This window comes from Mesoplodon mirus (assembly GCF_964341445.2).
Source record: "Mesoplodon mirus genome assembly, chromosome: 6".
Classification (NCBI taxonomy): Eukaryota; Metazoa; Chordata; class Mammalia; order Artiodactyla; family Ziphiidae; genus Mesoplodon; species Mesoplodon mirus.
Genome location: NC_138982.1, coordinates 143194066 through 143218983, shown reverse-complemented (window position 1 = coordinate 143218983; position 24918 = coordinate 143194066). Strand labels below are relative to the sequence as shown.

At 48.7% G+C, this 24918-nt stretch overlaps 1 protein-coding gene across 7 annotated transcripts in view; it reads left to right on the top strand.

The window, feature by feature from the left end:
* The first annotated feature begins 8697 nt into the window (after positions 1 to 8697).
* Positions 8698 to 24918, top strand: part of TMPRSS2 (transmembrane serine protease 2) — a 35049-nt gene continuing 18828 nt past the window's right edge. For 3 of the 7 annotated variants that reach the window (XR_014294414.1, XM_082625532.1, XM_082625536.1), the window contains exons 1-3: positions 17363 to 17542; positions 20440 to 20662; positions 24382 to 24468. Coding sequence is in view for 6 of the 7 variants with exons in the window: in XM_082625532.1 (XP_082481658.1) it covers positions 17372 to 17542; positions 20440 to 20662; positions 24382 to 24468 (481 nt within the window). In the remaining variant the exon portion in view is untranslated. The other 4 variants (XM_082625533.1, XM_082625535.1, XM_082625534.1 and 1 more) reach the window with 4 other exon arrangements.

Sequence of the window (24918 nt, the reverse complement as noted above, 5' to 3'; positions counted from 1 at the left end):
GGACCAGAGATGGTGTTATCACTGACAGATCGTGACTAGCTCCATCATTCCCATCAGGGGAGTCATGTTCAGTTACACACATTTGAAAACCGATTTGTTTAATGATATCACATCACTTGTAAAATTATGAAATATTCCATGCATACAATAGCATATATATAACGCAGAAAGCTATAAAGAAAACATAAAGAGAACACTTACTAGGTAGTCACCATCCAGGTTAAGAAACATATTATCACTGATCCGTTATGCATTATGTCCAGTCCCCCCAGTTTTCATCCCCGCCCCCATTGAGCTCTATCCATTTCCACTGGGGGAAAACCCCAATACTGAATTGGGTGTTTATCCATTGCTTTCTCTTTTCCACAGTTTTGTCATATATGTATATACCTCTAAAAACGTTATTTAATATTGAATGTTTAGAACTTTATATAAATGGAATCCTCTGTATATTGTCCCCCTGCAACTTGCGTTTTTACTCCACATGTTGTGAGATTTATCCATGGTAATGGGTACAGTTGTAGTTTACCCATTCTAATTGCATCATCTGAATAGATCAATACATACTTATTTCTTTTCCTATTAGAAGGGACTGACAGGAGTTTCCTATCAGTATTTAGGTTGTTTCCAGGTTTTTGCAATAGAAATAGTGCTTCTGTAAACATTCCTGTAGAAGGTTCTGGGCACTTCGCAAGAATTCTTCGGGGCACAGACTTGGGGGTGAAATTGCCGGGTGAAAGTTTTAAACAGCTTCAAGGTTACTGCAGAACTCTGAAGTTTTTCAAAGTGTTTCCACCAATTACACCCTCCTCCTTTGTCCTCCCCTCTCCTCCAGCTGACTCAGTTTGGGCCATACATGGTAGCAAGTAATTTTAATTTTTGCCAATCTGGTATGTGTTCGCTTTTGTGGTAAAATATACATTACATGACATTTACCATTTTAACCATCTTTAGGTGCACAGTTCAATGGCGTAAAGCCCATTCACAGTGTTGTGCAACCATCACCACCATCCATCTCCAGAATTTTCCATCTTCCTCAACTGAAACTCAGTCCCCATTAAACACTAACTCCCCATTCCCCGCCCCCAGGTCCTGCCACCCACCATCTACTTTCTGTTTCTATGCACTTGACTCCTCTAGGGACCTCATATAAGCAGAATCCCACAGTATTTGTGTTTCTATGTCTGGTTTATTTCACTCAGCATAATGTCCTCAAGCTTCCTCCATGTTGGAGCCCTCACTAAGTTTTAATTTGTGTTCCACATTCTACAATGATATATCTGCAAAGATATGTCTGTTGTACAATGATAACAACCCCCAAAAGGGGTTGGTTAGAGGATTTGACCTTGTGCTTGAAGAAGTTGTCTAACCAGTCTCTGTCTGGTTCTTGTGTTCTCATCTGATGTTGAAGCTCGCAGACCACAGGGCACTGAGTGATTTCGTATCACTCTGCTCAGGCCACCATAAAAAACCATCACAGATTGGGTGGTTTAAACAGCAGACATTTGTTCCTCACAGTTCTGGAGGCTGGAAGTCCAAGATCAGGGTGCCGGCCTGTTTGCTTCCTGGTGAGGACCCTCTTGCTGGCTTGCAGACAGCCGCCTTCTTGCTGTGTCTTCACATGGCCTTTCCTCGGTGTGTACAGAGACAGAGAGAGACAGAGATCTTCTTTCTATAAGGCCATTAATCCTATCAATCACCAATCTACCTATGACCTCCTTAAACCTTGATTACCTGAAAGTTCTATCTCCAAATACAGTCACATTGGATTGGGGCTTCAACATATGAATTTGGGATTCATAATTCTGTCCACAACAGGTGTAAAATGGGGGAGGGCAAGGACAAGCTGTAGCCCACAAGGTTAGACTGTTGCCCCTGACCTTGACAGGGGTGTCCTGCAGAAGCTGAGGGGGGGGGCTCATTGTCACAGAGGTAAACACATGTGACCAGGAGTCACAGAAGTGGGAGGGTCGGGGGAAGGGCCTGGTCACTGCCTCATGGAGGAGGTGAGCCAGCTGACCAGTAACAAGTGTGGGAGCAAAACCTTTCATTCCTGCTTCATTTCTCCCCAAATCTCCTTTATCAGGTAAGAAAGCTTCCTTTTATTTTATCTTTGCAAAGGACTTTTGTCATGAATGCATTTTAAATTTTATTGAATGCTCTTTCTGTATATATTGAGGTGGTTTTATGATTTTTCTGTTTTAATGTGTTATTGTGTTGAATTATACTAATAGCTTTTCTAACGTGAAATCAGTATTACATTTCTAGGACAAACCCAATTTAGTCGTAATCTTTTTTTATACATTGTTGCATTCATTTTCCTAATTTTTCAAAGGATTTTCACTTTTATATTCATGAATTAGATTGACTTATAATTTTTCTTGAACTTTCTCTGCTGCTGGCTTAGGCTCTGATGAGCTGGAGAGTATTTTCTAAATCCCTATTCCTTGGAAAAGATATTTGAAAGACTGAAATATTGTGTTTCTTAACTCTTTCTAAGAATTAACCTGGAAAATCCTCTGGCCAATTATTTGGTGTAGGCATCTATATATGTCCATTAATAAAGTTTGCTCACTGCATTGTTCAAATCTTCTATATCTTTACTGAATTTTTATTTGTTTGTTTGTTTGGTTGACCTATCATGACTAAGAGAGATGATGGTGGATTTGAAAAGATCTTTCAGTTCTATACATTTTTCTTTGTACATTTTTTGGAGACTATGTTGTTAGGTATAGGCAAGTTCACAACTGTTATATTTGTCAAGTGATTTGTTTCTTTTACCATTAGTAAGTGACTCTCCTTATTCTCAATAAAGCTTTTTATTCAAAAGTCTGTTTTGTCCATTATTAAATTAGCCAAGCCAGTTTTCTTTTACATATGTTCATTCTACATAGGTCTCATAAATTGCATATTTCTGTGTCTTTAAAAATTAGACGAGCTGATAATCTATATCTTTCAAAAAATCTATTCATATTAACTGGACAGTTGGGAGTACTTACATGTATTATGATTACTGATGTATTTGTATATATTTTTAGGTTTATATTTTATGCTTTCTATTTGTCTTATTGTTTTCTGGGTTTGATTTTACTTCTCTTCCTCCCCTCATCTTTCTTTGCTTTATTTTGTTAAATTTCACTGAGTGTTTTCTTCCTTATCTCATTTTTTTCTTCTTTGGGTTTGGACTAGGTCAACATACATTCTACTTTTATTCTTTTACGATTTGCCTTTTAACAAGCATACTCAAAGAAGTCTCAAGTTAATCTATGTGTTTATTCTCCTCCAGAGGTTTACAATTATTACAATGCTGTAATTCTGTTCCTCCCACTTAGAGGAACAGAATTAAAGCATTTTCCAATATTTTAGTTCTACTTTTTGTTGTTGCTGTCACTGCTTTACCTCTATAGAGTAACCATTATAAATGGTGCTTTTTTATGGTGTCAATATTTGATTAGATTTATTTACATTTTTATCTTATTCTTGCCTCACCATTTCCTTTTGCATATGAGACTTGCCTTCCGGGATTATTTTTCTTCTTCCTGGACTTCATCCTTTTCAAGTTTCTTTGCTGTGGTCAACACTGTTTGGTTTTGCTGTAAATGTGTTTTCCTTCTTTCTTGAAGGACATTTTTACAGGATATAACATTTTAGGTTGACAGTCATTTTTTTTCTAACACTTTGAATATTTTTTTCCACCATATTCTGTCTTCCATCTGGGGGCTAGGTCTTTTGCTTCAGGATGTTTTTTAAGATCTTTTCTTCATTTTAAGAGTTCTGCAGTTTCACTATATTACATTTAACTCTGGATTCCTCTTTTTTCTTCTCAGAATTTGTTGTGCTTCAATAATCTAAGGATTCATGACTTATCAATTTTGGAAAAAAAAATTAATCATTATTGCTTTTACCTTTGTTCTCTCCATTTTCACATTTTCCAGGTATAATCAGACATATTTTGATCTTCTTACTCTGTTCTCCATACCACTTAGCTTCTTTGTCACATGTTTTCAAAAACAATTTTGTCCTTCTATGTGAATTTTGGATAATTTCTTCAGGTCTATATTCCAAGTCACCAATTCCATCTTCAGCTATTGAAAATTTACATTGTTGTTTGTTTGTTTCTAGAAGTTCTATTTAGTATTTTACCCCTAATTCTGTTAATTTTAAACAATCCTTGCTTCTCATTCATTTTTAGAGTCTCTGCTTTATTTTTTCACCTAGCAAACATATTTATTTTGTCATTTGTGTCTAATAATGCCAATATCTCTGGTCTGATTCCACTTTTTGTTATGCTTGTTGATTTTTTTCATGATGTCTTATTTTAATTGTTTTTAATTAAATTAAGCTCATTTTAATTGACTGTGTGGGAATTTCTCCTGGGTTGAGGAGTGTATTAGTCAGGGTTCTCCAGAGGAAAAAGAACCAGTAAGAGATATGTTATGTATGTGTGTGTATATGTGTGTGAGTTTATTATTATAGAAATTAGCTCACCTGATTATGGAAGACAAGTCTCATGACATGCTGTTTGCAAGCTGGAGAAACAGGAAAGCCAGTGGCATAACTTAGTCTTGGTCCAAAGGTCTAAGAACCGGGAGCATTGATGTTGGAAAGCAGAAGATGGATGTCCCACGTTGGACAGAGAGAGCAAATTGGCCCTTCCTCTGCCTTTTAGTTTTATTTAAGCCCTCAAAGAAATGGATGAGGTCCACCTGCACTGTTGAGGATAGATCTTTACTCAGTCTATGGATTCAAATGCTAATTTCTTCCAGAAACACCCTCACAAACACACCCAGAAATAATATTTTACCAACTACCTGGGCATCCTTTAGCTTAGTCAAGTCAACACATAAAATTATCCATCACAAGTGGCATTCCACTAGAGAGGCTATGAGTTTGCTTCTGCCGTGTGCCTGGGACATTGCCAATCTGGGGCCACTTTTTTTTTTTTTTTTTGTGGTACGCGGGCCTCTCATTGTTGTGGCCTCTCCCGTTGCGGAGCACAAGCTCCGGACGCGCAGGCTCAGCGGCCATGGCTCACGGGCCCAGCCACTCCACGGCACGTGGGATCTTCCCGGACCGGTGCACGAACCCGCGTCCCCTGCATCGGCAGGCGGACTCTCAACCACTGCGCCACCAGGGAAGCCCTGGGGCCACTTTTGATTAAATTCTTGACTTGATGTTTTTCTGACTACAAAGATAGTGGGAATTAGGGTTCAAAACTTAAATTCTCGTTAAGAGGGCTTGCTGGTAGTTATCAATTCTCAGGAGAGCATTACTTCCCCTCCACTGAGAGCTAGGACTAAGATATAGATAAGTTTACTAGTCATCACCCATCAGTGGGGTAGACACAATTATTTTTTAATCATCCTTTTTCTGAGGGTAGGGCTTTTGGGTGTTGACGTTGTGGTATCCTAGCAACCTCCCACCTTGCTGAGGCCTGTGACTTTGTTTGTCATTCACCCCATCCTCTGCCCACAAAACTCTGCAGGACTAGAGGTATTTAGGTGATTTCAGGATGCCTGCCACGACCCTGACTTCCCTGCATATCTGCTCCCACTTCACTTTTGTGGCTGAGTATTTTCCAAGTTTTCTTGCAAAATCAGCTGCAATGTTAAAGAATAGTAACAATATATATTCTATCAAGCCCTTTTGGTTATTTTGTAGTATGAGCATTATTTCAGGATATCTAGCCTGCACATTGCCATGAACAGAATTCTGCTACTTATTTTTATTTTTATTTTTTTGCGGTACGCGGGCTTCTCACTGTTGTGGCCTCTCCCGTTGCGGAGCACAGGCTCCGGACGCACAGGCTCAGCGGCCATGGCTCACGGGCCTAGCCGCTCCGCGGCATGTGGAATCCTCCCGGACCGGGGCATGAACCCACGTCCCCTGCATCGGCAGGCAGACTCTCAACCACTGCACCACCAGGGAAGCCCCTGCTACTTATTTTTAACCTATAATAATATTGTTTTGTTTTCATTGTATTATGGCTACTCCCCTTGGTTGAGAATTCTGATTTCCACTTGTGTTCATGGAAGATGTGGTAAAGGGTGCTTAGCTTCAGAGCTGGTTGGATTCAGTTGTTCAATGCTGTCTTCAAGAATTGGGTTTCTTGTCATCTCTATGCTGTGTGTGGGGGGGGTTTAATTGAAGTATAGCTAATTTACAAAGTTCTGTTAGTTTCAAGTGTACAGCAAAGTGATTCACTTATATATATATATTCTTTTCCATTATAGGTTATTACAAGATATTGAGTATTGTGCTATACAGTAGGTCCTTGCTGTTTATCTATTTTGTATATAGTAGTCTATATATGTTAATCCCAAACTCTTAATTTATATCTCCCTCACCCCACTATCCCCTTTAGTTTGTTTTCTATGTCTTTGAATCTATTTCTGTTTTGTAAATAAGTTCATTTGTACCATTTTTTTAGATTCCGCATAAAAGTGATATCATTATGATATTTGTCTTTCTCTCTCTGACTTACTTCATTTAATATGATAATCTCTAGGTCCATCCATGTTGCTGAAAATGGCATTATTTCATTCCCTTTTATGGCTGAGTAGTATTGCATTGTATATATGTACCACATCTTCTTTATCTAGTCATCTGTCAGTGGACATTTTGGTTGTTTCCATGTCTTGGCTATTGTAAATAATGCTGCAATGAACATTGGGGAGCATACATCTTTTCAAATTAGAGTTTCCTCCAGAGATATGCCCAGGAGTGGGATTGTAGGATCATATAGTAACTCTATTTTTAGTTTTTTAAGGAACCTCCATACTTTTCTCCATAGTGGCTGTGTCAGTTTACATTCCCACCAACAGTGTAGGAGGGTTCCCTTTTTCTCTACACCCTCTCCAGCACTTGTTATTTGTGGACTTTTTAATGACAGCCATTCTGAATGGTGTGAAGTGTATGCTGTGCTTTTTGGTGGAGGAGCTATCTTCATCCTGGTACTAGGTCCCTGGTGATGGAAAGATGGCTATCAACTGTTCCTGTGACTACTTGCTTCTTCTTCCTCCAAGCACAAGGAAGAGGGTCTCTGGAAGCTCCAGCAGAAGAGTAAAAAAATACCAGCTTGGGGCTTCCCCGGTGGTGCAGTGGTTGAGAGTCTGCCTGCCGATGCAGGGAACACGGGTTCGTGCCCCGGTCCGGGAAGATCCCACATGCCGTGGAGCGGCTGGGCCCGTGAGCCATGGCCGCTGAGCCTGCGTGTCCGGAGCCTGTGCTCCGCAACGGGAGAGGCCACGACAGTGAGAGGCCCGCGTACCGCAAAAAAAATAAAAAATATACCAGCTTCCCCACCCTGACCCCAAACCTCCGAAACCCTCTCTTCCAAGTCTCACTGGCCAAAAGTGGGTTGTGTGTTCTCCCTGAAGCACGAATTCGGGCAGGGAAGGGATTCAGCTGCTGAGCCAGACACTGGCCACGTGCTCCCCTCTAGCAGTGGGGTGGAGTTGGCTCCCCAAGCCGGCGATCTGCTCCTGGGAGATGTGTAAACTCCAACAAAAGTTCGGGAAAGTTGCCAAAAGAAGGGAAAATGGATAGCGAGAAAACAACCACAAGAGGGATGAAGGTACAGACACGCATACCGCCTGGTGTGTAGGTGGACATTGGGGTTGGCTGGAACAATGGTGCCATTCCCAGAGGGCTCCAATTACGCTATTTAAAACAGAAATAAGTGAGTCGCCACCAGAAGACCACCTGACCTGACCTATCTGCTGGAGACGGTCCTCAAGGGTCTTCTACTTGGACAACCTGGACACCAGTGATGGGAGAGAGACGGAAAGGGCTGGGGCATATGCAGGATGGTCTCCTGTTGTGGATATAAGGATGGGAGCCAAAGGAGAGGGTGGAAAGAACTTACTAGGAAAGTCCAGCCCCAGGTCACCTGCTCAGGAAGGAGTGCTGAGCCAACGCAGCACGTGACTTGGAATGAATTGGGCTTTCTTCTGCTTCTACCTGATTCTAAAACAATCCACGTTAATTTGCGTATTGCAAACAGCATTGAAAAGAGCCTCTTAAAAAGAGGCAAGATTTATCTTACCCTCTTTCCTCACCCGCTGTCTCTTGCCTTAGGTGGGCGGGAAGACCTCAAGCCACTCTTGGGGACGTTCTGAGGGAGGGGGAGGGACTTGGGACCTGAGGGCAGGGAAGAGCCGCCCAAGAGGACTGGGGAGGGTGCTCGGCGCAGAGGGCTGCGTCTTGGGCTCTAGTGTCCGGGCCAGCTGCCCTTGGGAGCAGACTCCTGGGTCCTCTCCGAGGGCACAGAGGCCAAGCGGGTCCCCAGCGCCAGGGCTGGGCCGGGTCGTACCAGACTCGGTCAGCGCTGCCCACAATCTCCCTCCTGAATCCAGACTTGAGTGTTCGGGCGCGAAGCGCCGGCGACCGGCTCGGTCCAGGGGAAGTGAGGAGGGAGATGCGCTCTCCCCCAACCCTAAAAGGCCGGCTGGGGACGGAAGCGTCCCCGGGCTCCCTCTGGGTCCCGCCGAGAGCACGTCCCGGGCTTTCCCAGGAAGAAACCCCTCCTCCTGCCGCCCCGCCCGGGACAGACGTTCCGGTCCGTCCCCTCCCCCTGCCCGAGGTGACCCGGGACCGGCGCTTGGGGGTGTCACCCTGGCCACTCGGACACCGCCTCCCGGATTAAAGTGAGAGCCGGGGAGGATCGGGGACTCCGAAGGAGGCGGAGGAGGGGACGGAAGGCAGAGGGGCGGGGAGCTCCGGGCCCCGAGCTCCGCAGGTGAGCGGCGCGCGCGGTGGGCTCTCTGGGCGGGGTCGGGGGCTGGGGGTCCAGGGTGCGAGGGAGGCCCTGGGCGCCCCCCGCGCTGGGTGGGAGCAGCGGGAGGTGAAGCCAGGTGTGAGCAGCTCCTGCCCGGCAGGTGCGTCCTCCCGCCCGCGGGACGCACGGGGCTGAGCCGAGCAAAGCGACCTGCGTGAGGTCAGGAGGGCTGCGCGCGCCTGGGACGCCTTGGCGCGCGGGTTAGAGGTCCCCGGCTGCCCCGTTGGCATCAGTCGCCCGGGACAGGTCGCCCTGCGGGTCCTTAGCCAATTGGTAGGAGACAGGCGTGCCGCGGGGTCCCTCGGGGTGGGGCCCCTCGGCTGAAGTCGGCTCCTGCTGCCCTGTCCTCTGGGCCCCGAGCTGGGGACGAGGAAGAGGGAGGCTTGTTCCTCCGCTTCTTTGTTTTGGGAAAATCTCTGCAGCCCCGTAGTGTTACCTGAACTCCTGCTTCTTGGTTCCCTCCCGGAGTAGGGAGAAACTGGAAACTCTCTGAGATGCCGGGAGCGATACGGCCGGCGCGGCGGGGACAGGCCCGCAGGGTCCCCGGGCGAGGTGCTAACGGCTCGGTAGCCCCGGGAGGGCACTGCCCACAGCCCGAGCCCCACTGCGGAGACCCGGAGGCGACGATCAGGGCTGGGCAGCCCGGACACCGGGCACCCCCGCCCCGGGAGGAGTGGTCCTGGTCTCTAGGCGCACGCTGCCTGCCAGGGACAAGGCCAGGCACCCGGGCGCTTCGGTCCATGGCAGGACCCCGGACCGGGGCCGGGAGGCTGACCGCGCCAGCCACATAGTGGGCGCCCTTACCGCGGCTTCGTGGGCCCTGCGGAAGAATTGCCTTATGGCCCCAAATTGCGTGCTTCCAGGCCCCAGAGGGACTGGCTGCAGGTGGCCGCCGGCACTGGCTTGAGCCCGGGCTTTGGCGAAGGGCCCGCCCCGCCGAAGGGCACAGCGCCGTGATCCCGAATCCCGAATCCGTTTCACTTCCGTTTCGGACGCCCAGGAGGCGGCGGGCCTGTCAGGTGGAATCCCAGTGGATCGTTTGGGAGGGAAAGGATTGCGACCCAAGGTGTGCCTATCGGGCTGGGGCGCCCCAGCGCTCTGCCTCCAGCCTGCGAAGCCCGCCCGGATTGAAGCCCGCGCGGTAGTCCCCGGGCCGAGTACGGTAGGGGGCACACCCGGGGTGCCAGTGCATCCAGGCATTGCTGGCGCTCACGGCTGCAGACAGCCAAGCAAATGACGGAAAATTACAAAGGCTGCTAGGGAGAGTTTCAAGGTGTTTAGAAAACCTGACGTGAGGGGAGGGCTGTCGACTTAGCCTGGGAGGTGGGAGAAGGCTCTCCCAGAAGTGAGGACGGAGCTAACACCCCACCGCACCCGGAGGAGAAAGGGGGCTGGGAGCGTGCGCAGGGCTTACACAACCAAGGGACCTGGGGGCGCAGGCACTGCTGCTGTTGAGTGAGGTGGAGGGGCTGGGGAAGCCAGGGGTCACTGAAGGGGTGCTCCCCTTCCTCAGCTTTGCCAGAGGCGGGGCAGGCCTGCGTCTCCCCACCCCGGCCAAGCTTACTGGACCCCGGAGGTCAGGTTGAAAGGCCAGGGAGCACCAGCAAGCACTCAACACAGGAGTCCGGGAGTTGCGGTGGCGGCGGCCTCCGCCTGGAGATTGGCTGCGGACACACCTCCCTCTCTGCTTTGAAAAATATCACCTGGTGAGCAGCAGGGGGCTTTGTCCTTGATTCTGAAGTCTGTTTGGTCCCCAGCAACGTCTTTCTTATTGACGCCTCCAAGGTCAGTCTTCTAGCAAGTTTGTGTGGTTGCCGGGAGCCTACAGAGCCCAGGAGATGGCGTGGAGCTTGGCCCCCTCGCACCCTGGGCTCAGTCGCCTTAATTGTAGGAGAAAGTTGGGCCGCACTGGTGTTATCATGATAACAGCAAATGTGGATGTGGCGTTTTCTTCCAGCCAGGCATCGTTCCACGCTCTTCATGATATATTTAACTCAGGTGAGAGGAAACTGAGGCAGAGGGGTGACATAACTTGCTCCAGGCCCCATGACCTGTAGGGAGACCTGGGGATGCAGGCAGGCCACCTGGCTCCAGGGAAGCTGGGTGATGCCTGGACCCCTCATGGGAGAGGGGCTTGCTCGCCAGCCAGGCTGGCTTCCCCATAATCCAAAAGCAGAGCCCCACCTGGGCTCCGTGCTGCCCGCTTCCGGGGTGACCTGGGCAGGAGAGCCTGGGGCAGTGCAGAGGGTTGACCTCCCCGGGTGATGGGGCCAAGGGTGAAAATGTCTTGCAGGCAACGAAGCCTAGACACACAAAGGACATTATGTCGGTTGTCAATATCATCATCCTGTAAGCATACTGACTGTGACTCTGGGCCTGGCCTGGGGCACGGGGTTCTCTCAGGATGTGCAAGCCAGGGCTCCGGGCTGGTGTCTGTCACTCTTTTCCATCTAAGCCTGGGGCAGGAGTTCTGGGGGGCTTTGTAACCATTTGGGGTCATCGCCTTGGTTTCAACTGCTGCATCAGACTCGGAAGGAACAGGAAATCTATTTTTTCTAAGCCCCCCAGAAAGTTCCAGTCTTGGGAACCAGGGGTCATGCCTGAGCCTTAGGCAAGGAAGTAGAAAGGAAAGGCGACTGGCTCAATATGGTGTCTGGTCAGCCTCGCTTACCTAAGGAGGGGAAGCTGGCCCTGCTTGAGTGGGGGACGGAGAAGGGGCCCTCAAGTCCCGCATACCCATCCGCCCTCTGCCGCTCTCACAGCTCTGGGTCTCCTGGGGTGCCGCTGCTTTCCCCACAGTTGCTGAGCCTCTGCTGCCCTTGCTGGTCCCTCCTTAGTTTCCAGGGCACCTGCCAGGGGACCCCTGCCACTGGGCCAGCCCCAGGACAAGCTAAGTGGCCTCTGGGGACAGAGAGCAAGGGCGTCACACACCTGAGTGCTGAGATGTGAATTGGGCCAGGCTTGGTGAGTCCCTTCCTAGCTCGGGGATGGGGAGCCCTATACATAGGCCATCTTGGGGAACCCTGGCTTGCAAGCCCCCCCGGGGCTATAGGCCTGGGTGTGTGAGAGGGGACTCCGGGTGACCCCTGTGTCATTGACCATCCTGGTCCCAACTGCACATGGAGTAGCAAAGGGCTCGGCTGATCGCACAGGCAGTTCCAGGGAACAACCCAGAGACAGAGCTTGAGGTCAGGAGGAAGGGCAGGGGACCTAGGACCCGGTGTGCCCTGGTCAGCGGTCGGGAGGAGAGGAATTGCGAGAGTGAAAAATGTCACGGGCAGCCTTAGAGGCATCCAGGGAGGGCGGCCGATGCTGATATTCTGGTGAGGGTGTGTGTGGGCAGCTCCTGGGACTGTAAACTGGATTTTGAAGAGGGAAGGTGACCCAAAGACATGCTTTTTGCTCCTGTTAGAGGCAAGTCAAGGAGAAGAAGGGAAGGACTTGCTGCGGGTGGAAGCTGCAGGCATTTAGCTTGTGTGCACCATCAGGCATCAGTGGGGTGGGGCAGGGTGCAGGAGGGGTGAGGGTACAGAAGTGTGACATGAAAGCAGGAAATGTTTGAAAGGCACCAGCTGAAGTCTAGAAACTCATGCGAGGGCCGAGTGGACGGAATCGTCGGGAGTCCAACCAAGTAGGCCTGGGAAGAGAGACCCCGGCCTTCCAGTGGACGTTTGTTAGAGAAATATTTTCTAGAGCGCTCTGATCTGGAAGACGAGACTAAGCCCAGGCTTTGTGATTACTTGTTTGTATGGGACCCCCATGTCAGAATCCCTTTAAGGTCCTTGATTCCCGAGGGGCCCTCCCGGCAGGGCTCACACCTGGCCTCGTTGGAGACTTGATCTGTACGTGGGGCACATGGAGCCTGTGTTCTCTAGGGATGCGTTTGGAGTTTATCCTTTGCATTTCCCATCAAAAGGAATAAAAGATCGTCATGTCTGGCCTCGCAACTGAAGCCTAATTTGGTTCTAGAATGTGCTGGAGAAACGACCTTCCAGTGTTGGATCAAACTTTTTTTTTGGTTTGAGGAACTGTTTTCTCTTCCAAGGCAACCCAGTCGATATTGAAACTTTCTCATTGTTGGAAACTTGGTTTCCCTGGATTGTGTTAAATCTGCCTTCCTGATATTTCTGACCAGTTTGATCCTGGATTCTTCCTTTGGATTTTCACAGAAAAAAACTGAGTCCCCTTTCCACACAGCAGTCCCTTAGCTGCTCTCATTATGTTATTCCTGAGGGCTCATCATGTGAAGGGCACGGTGCTAGGACACGTACACACTTAATCCTGGCAAAAACCCCATTGACGTGTTATGCCCATTTCACAGATTGACTTGGGCAAGTTCTTCAAACCTTAGACAGTGGCTTTTACACTTTGTCGAGGCCTCCTCCCTCCTAGAGGGATTGGGACACCTCTCCGGCCTGTCTGTCATATTCGGCATGCAGTCAGCTCTGTACACCTGGACCTGTGAGGTCACCCACATCCTCAATTTGGAGGCTGTTTTTGTCCAGGTGCAGGCTTTCTGGCACTCTCTCTCTTAAATTTCATCTTACTCATTTGGCCTTTGGGATGCAAATATATATATATATGGGAATGCTTTCTTTGTATGGTACAAAGCTAGATTTGAAAAAAAAAAAAAAAAAAAAAAAAGGACCAGACCCAATTCCTGCCCTAAAAAGTTTGTAATCTCGTTTGGACCATGAGGCATTCATAGAAAAAGAAACTTGGATGATGCAGGCAGTACTTCCGAGCTTCTGTCTCTCTCTCCCTCTCCCTCTTTCTCTCATTCTTGTGTCAACCACAGTGTGTGCCATTTTTCTGATGGTCTTATACTTGTTTATATTGAACTGTTACTTAAATCCACCACAGTCTGTTACCTTCCCTCTAACAGTGCATTTTGTCCCCAACAGGACACGAAAACATCTTTACATGTAAGGTGATTTTGTGCAGTGGTTGAGGCATAAGGGGTTCCACTGGTCATGGATCATCGGAGAGGGAGTGTCTGTTGGTGTTGCTTGCTTTGGAGTTTGCAGAAGGGATACTGAATCTGAGGTCAAGGGAAGTGGAGCTTCTTTCACCCATCACACCTCATCACACCACCAGCGTCTCGAAGGTACCCGGCGGGGTCCAGTGCAGGAGCCCCTGTGTGAACCGTGTGTCAGGGGACATTCAGTGGAGACTTCATTATAGGGAAAACCCCTGACCCCCCGGATGTGGGTCAGTATCTATGAGGCTGACCTCATTTGCGTTGGTTTGGTAGTTTTCAAAATAAACCTCCAGCAAATGCATTCTGAGGTCCAGAGGAAAGACACTACAGTATAAGGAGAGGCTCTTCTTGTTTGAAAATAGCTTCATTACTTCATGGGAAGCTGGTAGGATTCCACAGCACCATCCTGTTGAGTGGTGGCCGGGCAGGTGACTCGAGGCATGAGTCAGCCCTCTGAAAGGAGAGCCCGGGGTGGCCCGGGACAGCCGTACTCTGTTGTGTGACTCAAGTGGGTGAAGTTGGAGCGGGACCTTGCCGGGAACAAAGAGGAGGACCAAGCTTTGGCACACATGCTCTTTGTCGCTTCAAGGAAAAGTGCTTCATTGAGGCTGGCTTTCTGGAATCGAGGACAATCATGTGTCCTTTAACTGACAGGAAAGAACATTGGAGAAGCAGTGTTGTCTCTCACCATCTGGGTTGTCTTGCTCCTTTCAGAAACCAGTTAGAGATTTACTATCTTGTGTGGGCGTGGAATTGCCTGTTTCTAAGATGAACCATGTGGAATATGATCTCCTGGTCCTTTTGGGCAGCAGAGCGTCTCCCGTCAGGTCCAGTTCCCGAGGGAGACATTTCCCCCTTCCTTTGTCTTTGGCCACAGAGAGTTAGAGGTGGCACGACTCTCGTCTTTCCTTCCCAAGTCCATGCAGCCGATCTGGGCACACTTGGTGTTCTGGGTTCTAAGGGTTTGTGGGCCGTGGGATCGCTGGGTGAGATAGGATTGTGCTGCGGTTGCTTCTGGGTCCTGGGCTTTCACGGGACAATTCCCGGCCGCGTTCCCGGTGCCCCTTGAGCTCCTGGCTTCCTAGTCTCCCGCAGTTAGGGATCTTGAATGAATAGGGAGCGTGGATTTCGGGCATTGATTCATCACTCCTTTCAGAGGGCTCTTAAACTGGGAAAGCCGCCAGTGGGATCAAATTTTCATTTCCTGAAACTTCAACCAACCCTATAACTGGCGAGAGGCTCACGGAGTGACAGCCATCGAGGGCAGAGAAACCAGGGGTGAGAATGTTCGCTGGGGCAGGACTCACCTGAAACTAATCCGAGGAAGGTGCGAGCTTTTCCTGCTTAGACTAGAGGATATTGTGTTGCTGTAAAGTCTGAGAACACTCTCTCTTTACAGAGCAGACGTAGGAAAGGTTATTAATATGTGATAATCACACCCACTTAAAGGCTTAAACGTCATATATATTCTGAATGGTGATCTCTTCCTCCTGTATATTGCTCAGGTTTATTTCCTCATGCTCGGAAAAGTGTTGACTCTTTTTTAAAATCTTAAAACAATCTTAAACCTATCAGTACAAACTGGTTCTTTTATTTTATCTTTGCATGAAGAGTAAATAAATGATCTGCTGCGTCTTTCTTGTGACTTGTTCAACGAGGTTTCCTGAGATTAAATCTCAGGAAATTAATCTCAGATTTCCTGAGATTAAACAGCCATACTTATATTTTTATTTTTAGCAAGTTAATGTTGGTTTTCTTTTTAACATCTTTATTGGAGTATAATTGCTTTACAATGGTGTGTTAGCTTCTGCTTTATAGCATAGTGAATCAGCTATACATTTACATATGTCCCCAGGGTTTTCTTTTTTTAATGTAATGAGTCAAAGAATAATTTCGCTCTGGAGTCAGAGACACAGTGCCCGGCAGGAGCTGGCTCTGTTGCCTTTGGCTCCACTGGATTTTCAGAGCCGGTGGGGTTGGTATCTTGAGCACCCTTTCCAGATGCAAATCTGCAAATCTGCAACTGCTACCAATCAGGCCCATCCTGCCTCTGTGGGCTGTTCAACGTTTATCACCTTTATGATCACTTTTTTTTTTTTTTTTTTTTTTGGCTGCGTTGGGCCTTTGTTGCTGCACGCGGGCTTTCTCTAGTTGCGGCGAGTGGGGGCTACTCTTCATTGCGGTGCGCGGGCTGCTCATTGCGGTGCCTTCTCTTGTTGCGGAGCATGGGCTCAGTAGTTGTGGCTCGCGGGCTCTAGAGCACGGGCTCAATAGCTGTGGCACACGGGCTTAGTTGCTCTGTGGCATGTGGGATCTTCCCGGACCAAGGCTCGAACCCGTGTCCCCTGCATTGGCAGGCGGGTTCTTAACCCCTGCACCCACAGGCAAGCCCTTTATGCTCACTTTCATTTAACAAAAGTGTATGTAGCACTTCCTGTGTGCCAGACACTAAGAACTTCTTTATCAACTCATTTTACGCCCCTGACAACCCTGTAGTGGGAGCTACCATTAACCCCTTTTGCAGACAAGGAAACCAAGGCCCAGAAACATTAACTGAGTTGCCCCAGGTCACAGGTAGTGAGTGACTCAGCTGGGGTTTGGATCCAGAGTCTAGTCATCGTGCTGTCGGCATCTGCTGTGTGCCGGGCACTTTACAGATGAAAAATGATCAGACCTGATCTGGCCAGCTCTGAAACCCAGAGCTTTCTCACTGTGGATGGGGTCCTGTGGAGGTGTGATTGTGAAGGCCGTTTCTTGGAGTATTGTTTGGTCAATTCAGGGCAGCCAGGGGTGGTGGACAAAGGCCATTATTTGCTTATGATGGGAAGAGTGACGTCATATAAGCCTTTACTATAAAACTTTTTATGTTGATGGTCTTTCTAGATACTACTGTTCACAAACATCAGCAAACAAGGTGACCCAGGGCTTTCTTTTCATTACCGATATCCTTAGAAACCACCCAAATGGTTAGTTCTGAACTTCTTTCTTTTCTGGATTTGGGATAGTGAGAGGAGTAGCAGGCGGGTATGGGTGTGTTTTATGGAATTTCTAAATATATTTGTTTATTAAGATTGGGACGGTTCCGTATGGATTATTTGAAAAGTCAGGTGTGGCCTCCATGTGGGTCTAAGCTCTAGACCACCTGCTCCACGACGGGGTCGGTGGCTGCTCTGTTGTCCCAGCGGATGCTCTGCAGAGTCTTACCACACCTGCCATGGCCTGGGCACATGAGGCGTCTGCCTGTGCCCTCGCGTTAAATCCTCACTTGAGCAATCCAGTGCGATGGCTGCGTCCGGTTCTGTCCGAGATTCAGAGAGGTCAGTAGCCCAAGGACACCTCAGGGTGTGGCAGTGCCAGGGGTTGACCCGGATTTTTGCCTTCCTTCACCGCCACCTGACTCAACGGTCTATAAGTCCCTGTGCACGTTTCTCTCTTCCTGGATTCTCCTTTTGGTGGAGGTGACGTCGGGGAAGTCTGGGCCTCCCGGTGGGAGCTGGGGGAGTGCTGCAGGCCCTGAACTTAACAAGCAAGTGGGTCCCAGTCTTCTTCAGGATGAACAGCTGCAGGAGGAGGTGGTGAGGTGAAGGCAAAGGTGAGCAGGCAGAACCGCCATGGTTCTGGTGAGAGGTGATCCTTCTACTGCATTCTCGATTCATCGTCTGCAAACTCACCGGTACGGAAATAGCACAGTCTTGTCGTTGTTTCTTCTAGGTCAGCTTGGACGTTCCAAATACCTCCCTTTACCTGATGCTGCTGATAAAATCAGGATGGCTTTAAACTCAGTAAGTGGTTAATCATTACTTTCCTGGCCTTTCCTCTGTTCCCGGTTCCTTCTGTTATTTCCAGCTATGTGTGTGGGTCGGCATTTTAAGAGCTGCTTGCAGGACTGCCTTTGCTCCCTGGATGCTGTGAAGGCATTCTTGGGGTGAGAGGTGAGCAGGGGTTGGGCGGGGGGAACCATGTGACAACTGCACAGCCGGAAGTCTCAGAGCTCTCGGAGGGGGTGTGGATGTGTGATTCCCCCTGGGCCTCTTCTCTTCCTGCTCAGATTGGGGGTGGGGCAGGGGACAGGGGTGAGGGTGTGGGGACAGATAGAGGCAGGACAGAGGTGAGAGGGAGTGAGTCCTGGGGAGAAAAGCGCGCTTGGGATACCGCCGGCCAGCAGAGCACAGAGTAGCCTTGCTTCCTGGTAGCCTGGGACAGGCTATGGCTGCATGGGACATTGGGCTGGCTGTCCCTCTCCCTGAGACACCCCCCCCCCACACAACACACACACTTTGGAGACAAATGCACCATCTTTATTCCCCATCCCATCTCACTCATCATCTTATACCTGGGAATAAGTGCATTTAGTAGTTATTCTACTGGTTAATGACAAAATTCTCTCTCTTCTATCTGGAAAATAGACGTTTGCTTGCCCTGCCCCTTTACTTAGTATTATGTATTTAATTATACTAGAGCCTTTTTAAATTTTAAATCCACAGCACAGGAATTCACTGGGCCGAACTGCCGTGACTGCTCCCACCTTTCCTTGCCGTGGGAAGGACGGCACGTTCTTAGATGTTTCAGATAGAGGCCAAATGCCTGTGCTGCTTTTTGGCCTCTGGTTCCCCCATTTAGATGAGAGATTACATTTCGTACTCCCTTTCTGTTACTGCTCTGGTTTCGAGTGTAATCTTTGGACTTTGGAAGGAGCGCTTTGGTGAGTTATTAAACTCGCATTTGGCCCATTGCTTTCTAATCACGCTGCCCTGGAGGCCCTGTTTAAAATTCTCAGCATCAAGTCGCCTCTGCTCAGAATACTGGTCCTCTCTGAGCTCTCAGTCAACAAGGAGCAAGGGGACAAATTACTGAGTGGGGAGGAGATAAGATAAGAGAGCAAGTGTGGCTCCCAGAGTGGCCCAGCCAGTGGGCGGTTCAGGGGGGCTGAAGCAGGACAAGGTGGCAGGCTGCTGGGGTCCGGAGTGTCCAGTGGGGGGCAGGGCCTGGAGAGGGCAATTTTTAAGTAGGCAGAGGGGGAGGGGAGGGCATTCTAAGAAGATAGAAACCAGCCAAAAGATGGAGCTGAGAGGGGAATGGAGTAGCTGGGCCCCCTCTTCCACGATTGTGTGTGTACACACTGTGTCCCAGAAATTCCACTCACAGGGACGGAGCTGCTGAACTCCACACACTCTCAACATAAACACACGTGCCCTAGAAAGATGCTCATGGGGGCAGATCTGCTAGCCACCCCCCAAGCTGTAAATCCTTTAGGTAGATTTCTTCATCTCTGCCACTCATGTTCCTGTCTGCAAAATGGGTATATCCATCACAGCTGTACCATCTTAGGGGGTTATGGTCACACTTCAAGGAAGGCATGAATACAGATGCCCAAAGCAGGTGAGTTCTCAAATGTCAGCTATTTTATTCTCATTATAATTCTGGCATTGCTAGTCCATAACTTTGTACCCCACTCTCAGGAGATAGGGCATTGGCTCATTCCCAGACTTCTACACATCTTTTTACTCAGTCTCAATGTCAGCCATTTGTTTTTTTTCTTTATTTCAAAAGATGAATAGTAAACAAACAAACAAACCCAAAAACTATTGCCAATTAATTGGAAACGCTGGTGAGTTTTCATTCTATGTGAGTTCAGTGTTTGGCATAATTAAATATGCCCTATAAGAATCTGCAGCACCAACCCAGCAACCCCACTACTGGGCATAGACCCTGAGAAAACTACCATATGACCCAGCAGCCCCACTACTGGGCATCGACCCTGAGAAAACTACCATACGACCCAGCAATCCTACTCCTGGGCATATACCCTGAGAAAACTACCATATGACCCAGCCATCCCACTACTGGGCATAGACCCTGAGAAAACCATAATTCAAAAAGAGTCATGTACCACAATGTTCATTGCAGCCCTATTTACAATAGCCAGGGCATGGAAGCAACCTAAGTGTCCATCGACAGATGAATGGATAAAGAAGATGTGACACATGAATACAATGGAATATTACTCAGCCATAAAAAGAAACGAAATTGAATTATTTGTAGTCAGGTGGATGGACCTAGAGACTGTCATACAGAGTGAAGTAAGTCAGAAAGAGAAAGACAAATACCATATGTTAACACATATATATAGAATCTAAAGAAAAAAAAAGGTTCTGAAGAACCTAGGAGCAGGACAGGAATAAAGACACAGACATAGAGAATGGACTTGAGGCCACGGGGAGGGGGAAGGGTAAGCTGGGACGAAGTGAGAGAGTGGCATGAACATATATACACTACCAAACGTAAAATAGATAGCTAGTGGGAAGCAGCCGCATAGCACAGGGAGATCAGCTTGGTGCTCTGTGTCCACCTAGAGGGGTGGGATAGGGAGGGTGGGAGGGAGACGCAAGAGGGAGGAGATATGGGGATATATGTATACGTATAGCTGATTCACTTTGTTATACAGCAGAAACTAACACACCGTTGTAAAGCAATTATACTCCATTAAAGATGTTAAAAAAAAAAGAATCTGCAGCGCTGTCCCAGTGTCTTGTCTGAGTGTGATGGGGTGTATATTTAACCTTTAGGATAATTAGGGTTTTGTATCATTCATCTTCTTTTTTAATTTTTAAAAAATATTTTTAGTGGGGTATAGCTGCTTTACAATGCTGTGTCATTCATCTTCTTTTTAATCATTCAGGGATCACCACCAGGTGTCGGGCCTTACTATGAGAACCATGGATTCCAACCCGAAAGCCTCTACCCTCCGCAGCCGCCCATGGCCCACCGTGCCTACGCGGGGTACCCGGCTCAGTACTACCCGCCCGCGGTGCCCCAGTACACCCCGAGGGTTCAGACGCACACCTCGACACCCGTCATCCTCAGGCAGCCGAAACCCCCGTCGGGGACAGCATGCACCTCAAGTAGGACCCTTTTTGCATTTATTTCCTCTAACGGAGCCCGAGTTTTGGGTCTGCCTTCTCCGGTGGCCCGTCTGCCCCAGCAGCTCTGGTGCCAGCTCTCCTCTGTCTGCCGGGCTGGTCTGGCTCTGCATACCTCTCCACTCCCCCACTCTGTGTCAAAGCTGTGGGCCTGGGTCTCGCCTCCTGTGGGCCTTTGGGGGCCTCCCGGCTGCTAAGACCTTCATCTCCCACTAATGCTCTGGTACTGGCTTGGCGTGTACGACCCAGGGTGGTCTTTCTAGCTGGGCTTCTCTGAACTGCTTCTTGTCTGCGTGGTTTATCGCTGAATCATCTTGAGTAGGTGGTAAACCCCCAATGCAGGGAGAAACGATTTAACCTTTCTCTGTGTACCATTCCCTGGGCACTGCAAGTCACGTTCAAGGTGCTCAAAGAGTAGCTTGTGTATTTTGTGTTTGGTGAATGAAGTGGCCGGTGGAATTGTTGTACAGAAGCATCTTCAACATTTCTCTTGGCTTGAAGGGTCTTGTAGCCAGACCTGACCGGGCCACGGAGGAGGGTTGAGGGACTGAAGGTGGTGTGTCCTCTGTCCATCACCTTAATCCCATATCTTTCTTATCCTCTCATTCATCTGCTTTCTTTGCATTGCATTTTATCTCTTCTCCCTCCAGACCCCTTCCCGTCGCACCCCTCCCCAAGCTTTTAATGCAGGCTAGTTGACGTGGTAAGAACTGTCCAGTACTAGTGTGAGCACAGAGCCAGTGCAGTGGCTGGACCAAGGAACATTTTCACTGATAATTTTTTTTTAATTGAAAGTACAGTGATCTAATTTATTCAGTTCATCCATCCGTCAATATTGAATATTTGTCTTTTTTCTTACACATATTTCTTGTATCCCAATTGTGACATTCTAGAGCACAGTAAGCACATTTATAACTTATCACTGCATTACTACCTTGGCTGTTCCTTGACCAAAATTTACTTCCTACATCTGACAGCCTCATTAACCTACCAGAGGTTTTTTTTTTTTTTTAATAATTGCTTTACAATGGTTTTTATTTTAATTCGTGAGATATGCCTACCTACGTACACAACTTTGCACAGTTAAAGATTAGTGACAGAGTGAATTTCCACGCGCCACCCCCATGCCATAAATAGTGGCGGTAAGGAATATTGAATAAGACCCGAACCCTTTGAAGACGCCCCTCCGCAGACCGCGCCAGCTCTTCACAAGGGCTGTCACCCCTGGATGTCTGCCTCAGTCCTTGCCTCTTTCACGCTTACAGATGGCTCCTCCATCCTTCCTTCTCCCCACCGCTACTCTCTTCCATTCCTGTGTTTTCTGCCCCTGCTCCTTTCCTGTGTGGTTCTCTTTCCCTCCATTAATTTGTCTCGGATCACGGAAACACTTGTCTCTGCACTGATGTCTTTCTGGCGACGGTTGGTAGATTGAGGCCGGTGGCTGCTAATCGGGGTGGTTTTGACCCCCAGGGACATCGGACAATGTCTGCAGACCGTTTTGGTTGTTATAACTGGGCTGGGGGTGCTACTGGCATCTCCTGGGTAGGTGCCAGCGACGCTGCTAAACATCCTCCAGTGCACAGGATGACCACTCCCCCACCAGGAATGACCCAGCCAAGATGTCCGTGGTACCCAGGCTGAGGACCCCTAGTCTTAGCCTGTCGTGGTCTTAGCTCATCCTTCCCTCTCTTCCCCAACACTTGGCAAACACTGATCTAACTGTCTCCACAGTTTTGCCTTTTCCAGAATGTAGAGTTGGAATCATGCAGCATGTAGCCCCTCAGAGCCTTGACAGTATTTTGCAAGTTACTTAAACAGTGCAAACTCAAGAGAACCCCCGGCAGGAATACAAAGGAAATTTTTATCTTAATGGCTCTGTTTGTTTTAGCAAGAGTCATAGGTGTTTCCCATTGAACCTCCACGCATACACATGTTAATGTTTGGGTGTTGGAGGCCAGAAGGTCAACAGTCCTGTGATACTCACAGTTGACACTGGACACGATAGGGCTGCATCAACAATTGCTAACAATGAAGGTAAATGCTTAGTCGGTTATAATTACACTCACAATCTGTACCATCGCAAACCAGCACCCAGTCATGTCTGATCGACCAGAGGATGATTCCGAAATGCCTGTGCCCCAAAGGTGAGAGCCGGGGCTCCCGCTGCCCCCGCTCCTGGTGAGGGCTGGGCAGGTTGCCGCCTTCTCAACAAGAGGTTCAGGATACCTAGTTAAATATCCCTCAACTCACCAGGCACATTATTTTATCTTGGATAAGATAACACATAGGGAAATCTCCTAAAGGGAGAAATCGTCCTTGACGAATGGGTCAAACTGGCCACTTGGAATTTCCCCTGAGCTTCCGTGGTGACCCTGCCCTGCCTTCGGTAAGATGCAACCACCGTGCCAAGTCCTGATAATGTGACTGGCGGCACATGGATCTCCTCAGACCGGCGGCTGTGACCTCACCCATGAGCCTGTGGCACCGGAGACTCAAGCCTCCTCTCCCTGAGCTGAGTCAGAATCTCTGGGTAACAGGCTCCCCGGTGATTTCTAAGCTGGTTTGAGCACAGAATGTGGGATTTGCAGAACATGGTAACAAAATGAGAAGCGAGGCTTTGAGCCCTGATCAGATGGGTCAGCTCTGGTCTATCAACTCCAGAAGCTGAATGTCTTGGTCTGGTGCACTTCTGGAAGCAAGAATGTGCACAGGTGGGGTGCAAGGACCCCCCGCACTGCACCTCTGCAGCCTGGGTGTCCTCCTGTATGAACTAAGGAGTTGGAGGGTCTGTGTGAGAGCCTTCTCCTCGACACTAACCTCCGCCTCTCCGCCTATCCCAAGGGAGCACTGGGCCTGGGGCTGCTTTCTGCACAGGAACTGCTGAGGGTGGCGGCGGTGGGTGCGTTCCTCTGAACCTTGGCATGACGTTTGGCTTACATTCTGACCGACAGTGGCGTGTTGGTTTGTTTTGACTAGAGAGCGCTGGTGACCTTCTCCAAAGACTTGTATTCTTAGCTGAAATGTGAGCCCAGAGTTCCTGCCCCCAGGCCCGGGAGCGATGCCAGTGCTGCCCAGTGGAACTTCTTGCAGTGATGGAATGTCCTGCCTCTTCACAGTCCAGCGCAGTAGCCACTGGTCACATGGGATTACTGAGTAGTTGAATTTACAGAACGATTTAATATCATTTAACGATAATTAATTGAAGCGCAAATAGCCACATGTGGCCAGGGACTGTTTAAATGAGTCAGTGTGACTCTGTGCCATCCCTCCCTAAACCACCTTGAGGAAGAGGCTCTTTTCCTGCTGCCTTGGGTACCACTGACGTGGAGATGATAGTCTGAGGAGCATTATTGTTATTTTGCTTATGCTTATAATCACCGGAACAAGGTATGTTTCCTTTTTTCAGCCATTTTTTTACATTCATCATTTATTTGACTACCTTCAGGCCATACTTTTGGAAGTGCTTAATTTTAATGTATGTTGCTTCATATCACAACTTCCTGCTTCGGTTCTCAAAAAAGCCTGTAGTTCAGTGCTATGGAAGAAGTAAGACCTCCCAGGATACACTCTTAAAGAGAAAAGTCACATTTTTAAATGTATAAGAAATTATTATCCCTTGATAGGCTATACCATGTATATTTGAGAGTCTAACTTCTAAGAAACTTGGCGACTAAGTTGTTTACTCGACTCTTTTCTTCCAGGGACTAAGAAAATCCTGTGTGTCACCTTCTCCTTGGGGGCCCTCCTGGCGGGAGCAGTCCTGGCCGCCATGCTGCTGTGGAAGCTCAGTAAGTGCAGGGCAGGGCCAAGTCGTGGTGTGCCGGCCCTTTAGTGGCCCTAGTCTCTGGGCTGGGGGCTCACCCACAGCCCCTCGTGACATTTCTCATCTCTTTCCTCCTGCTTGGTTACGTGATGCATGAATAACCTCTCTCGGAAGCGGCCAATCTCAGTTGCATGCTTTCTCCTAATCCGTGGGTTGTCAAGATCCCATGCCCCTTGTGTGTGATATTGGTACACGTGGGAGAAGCACATTGAGTTTACCCCGTGCTCCAGGGTACTAGGTGGCACCTGGCACTCGTGAGCACAGTGAGTGCAGCACCTCGGGGCCACACCTTGTCCCTGTGTCTCAGTGTACAGCGGTGGCTGCCACAGGCCCCTCCCGTACCCACAGCCAGGTCTCCTCCATCAGCCCGGGGCAGGGTCTGTGGATCACAGGACTCACCTCTGTGGCAGAGAGG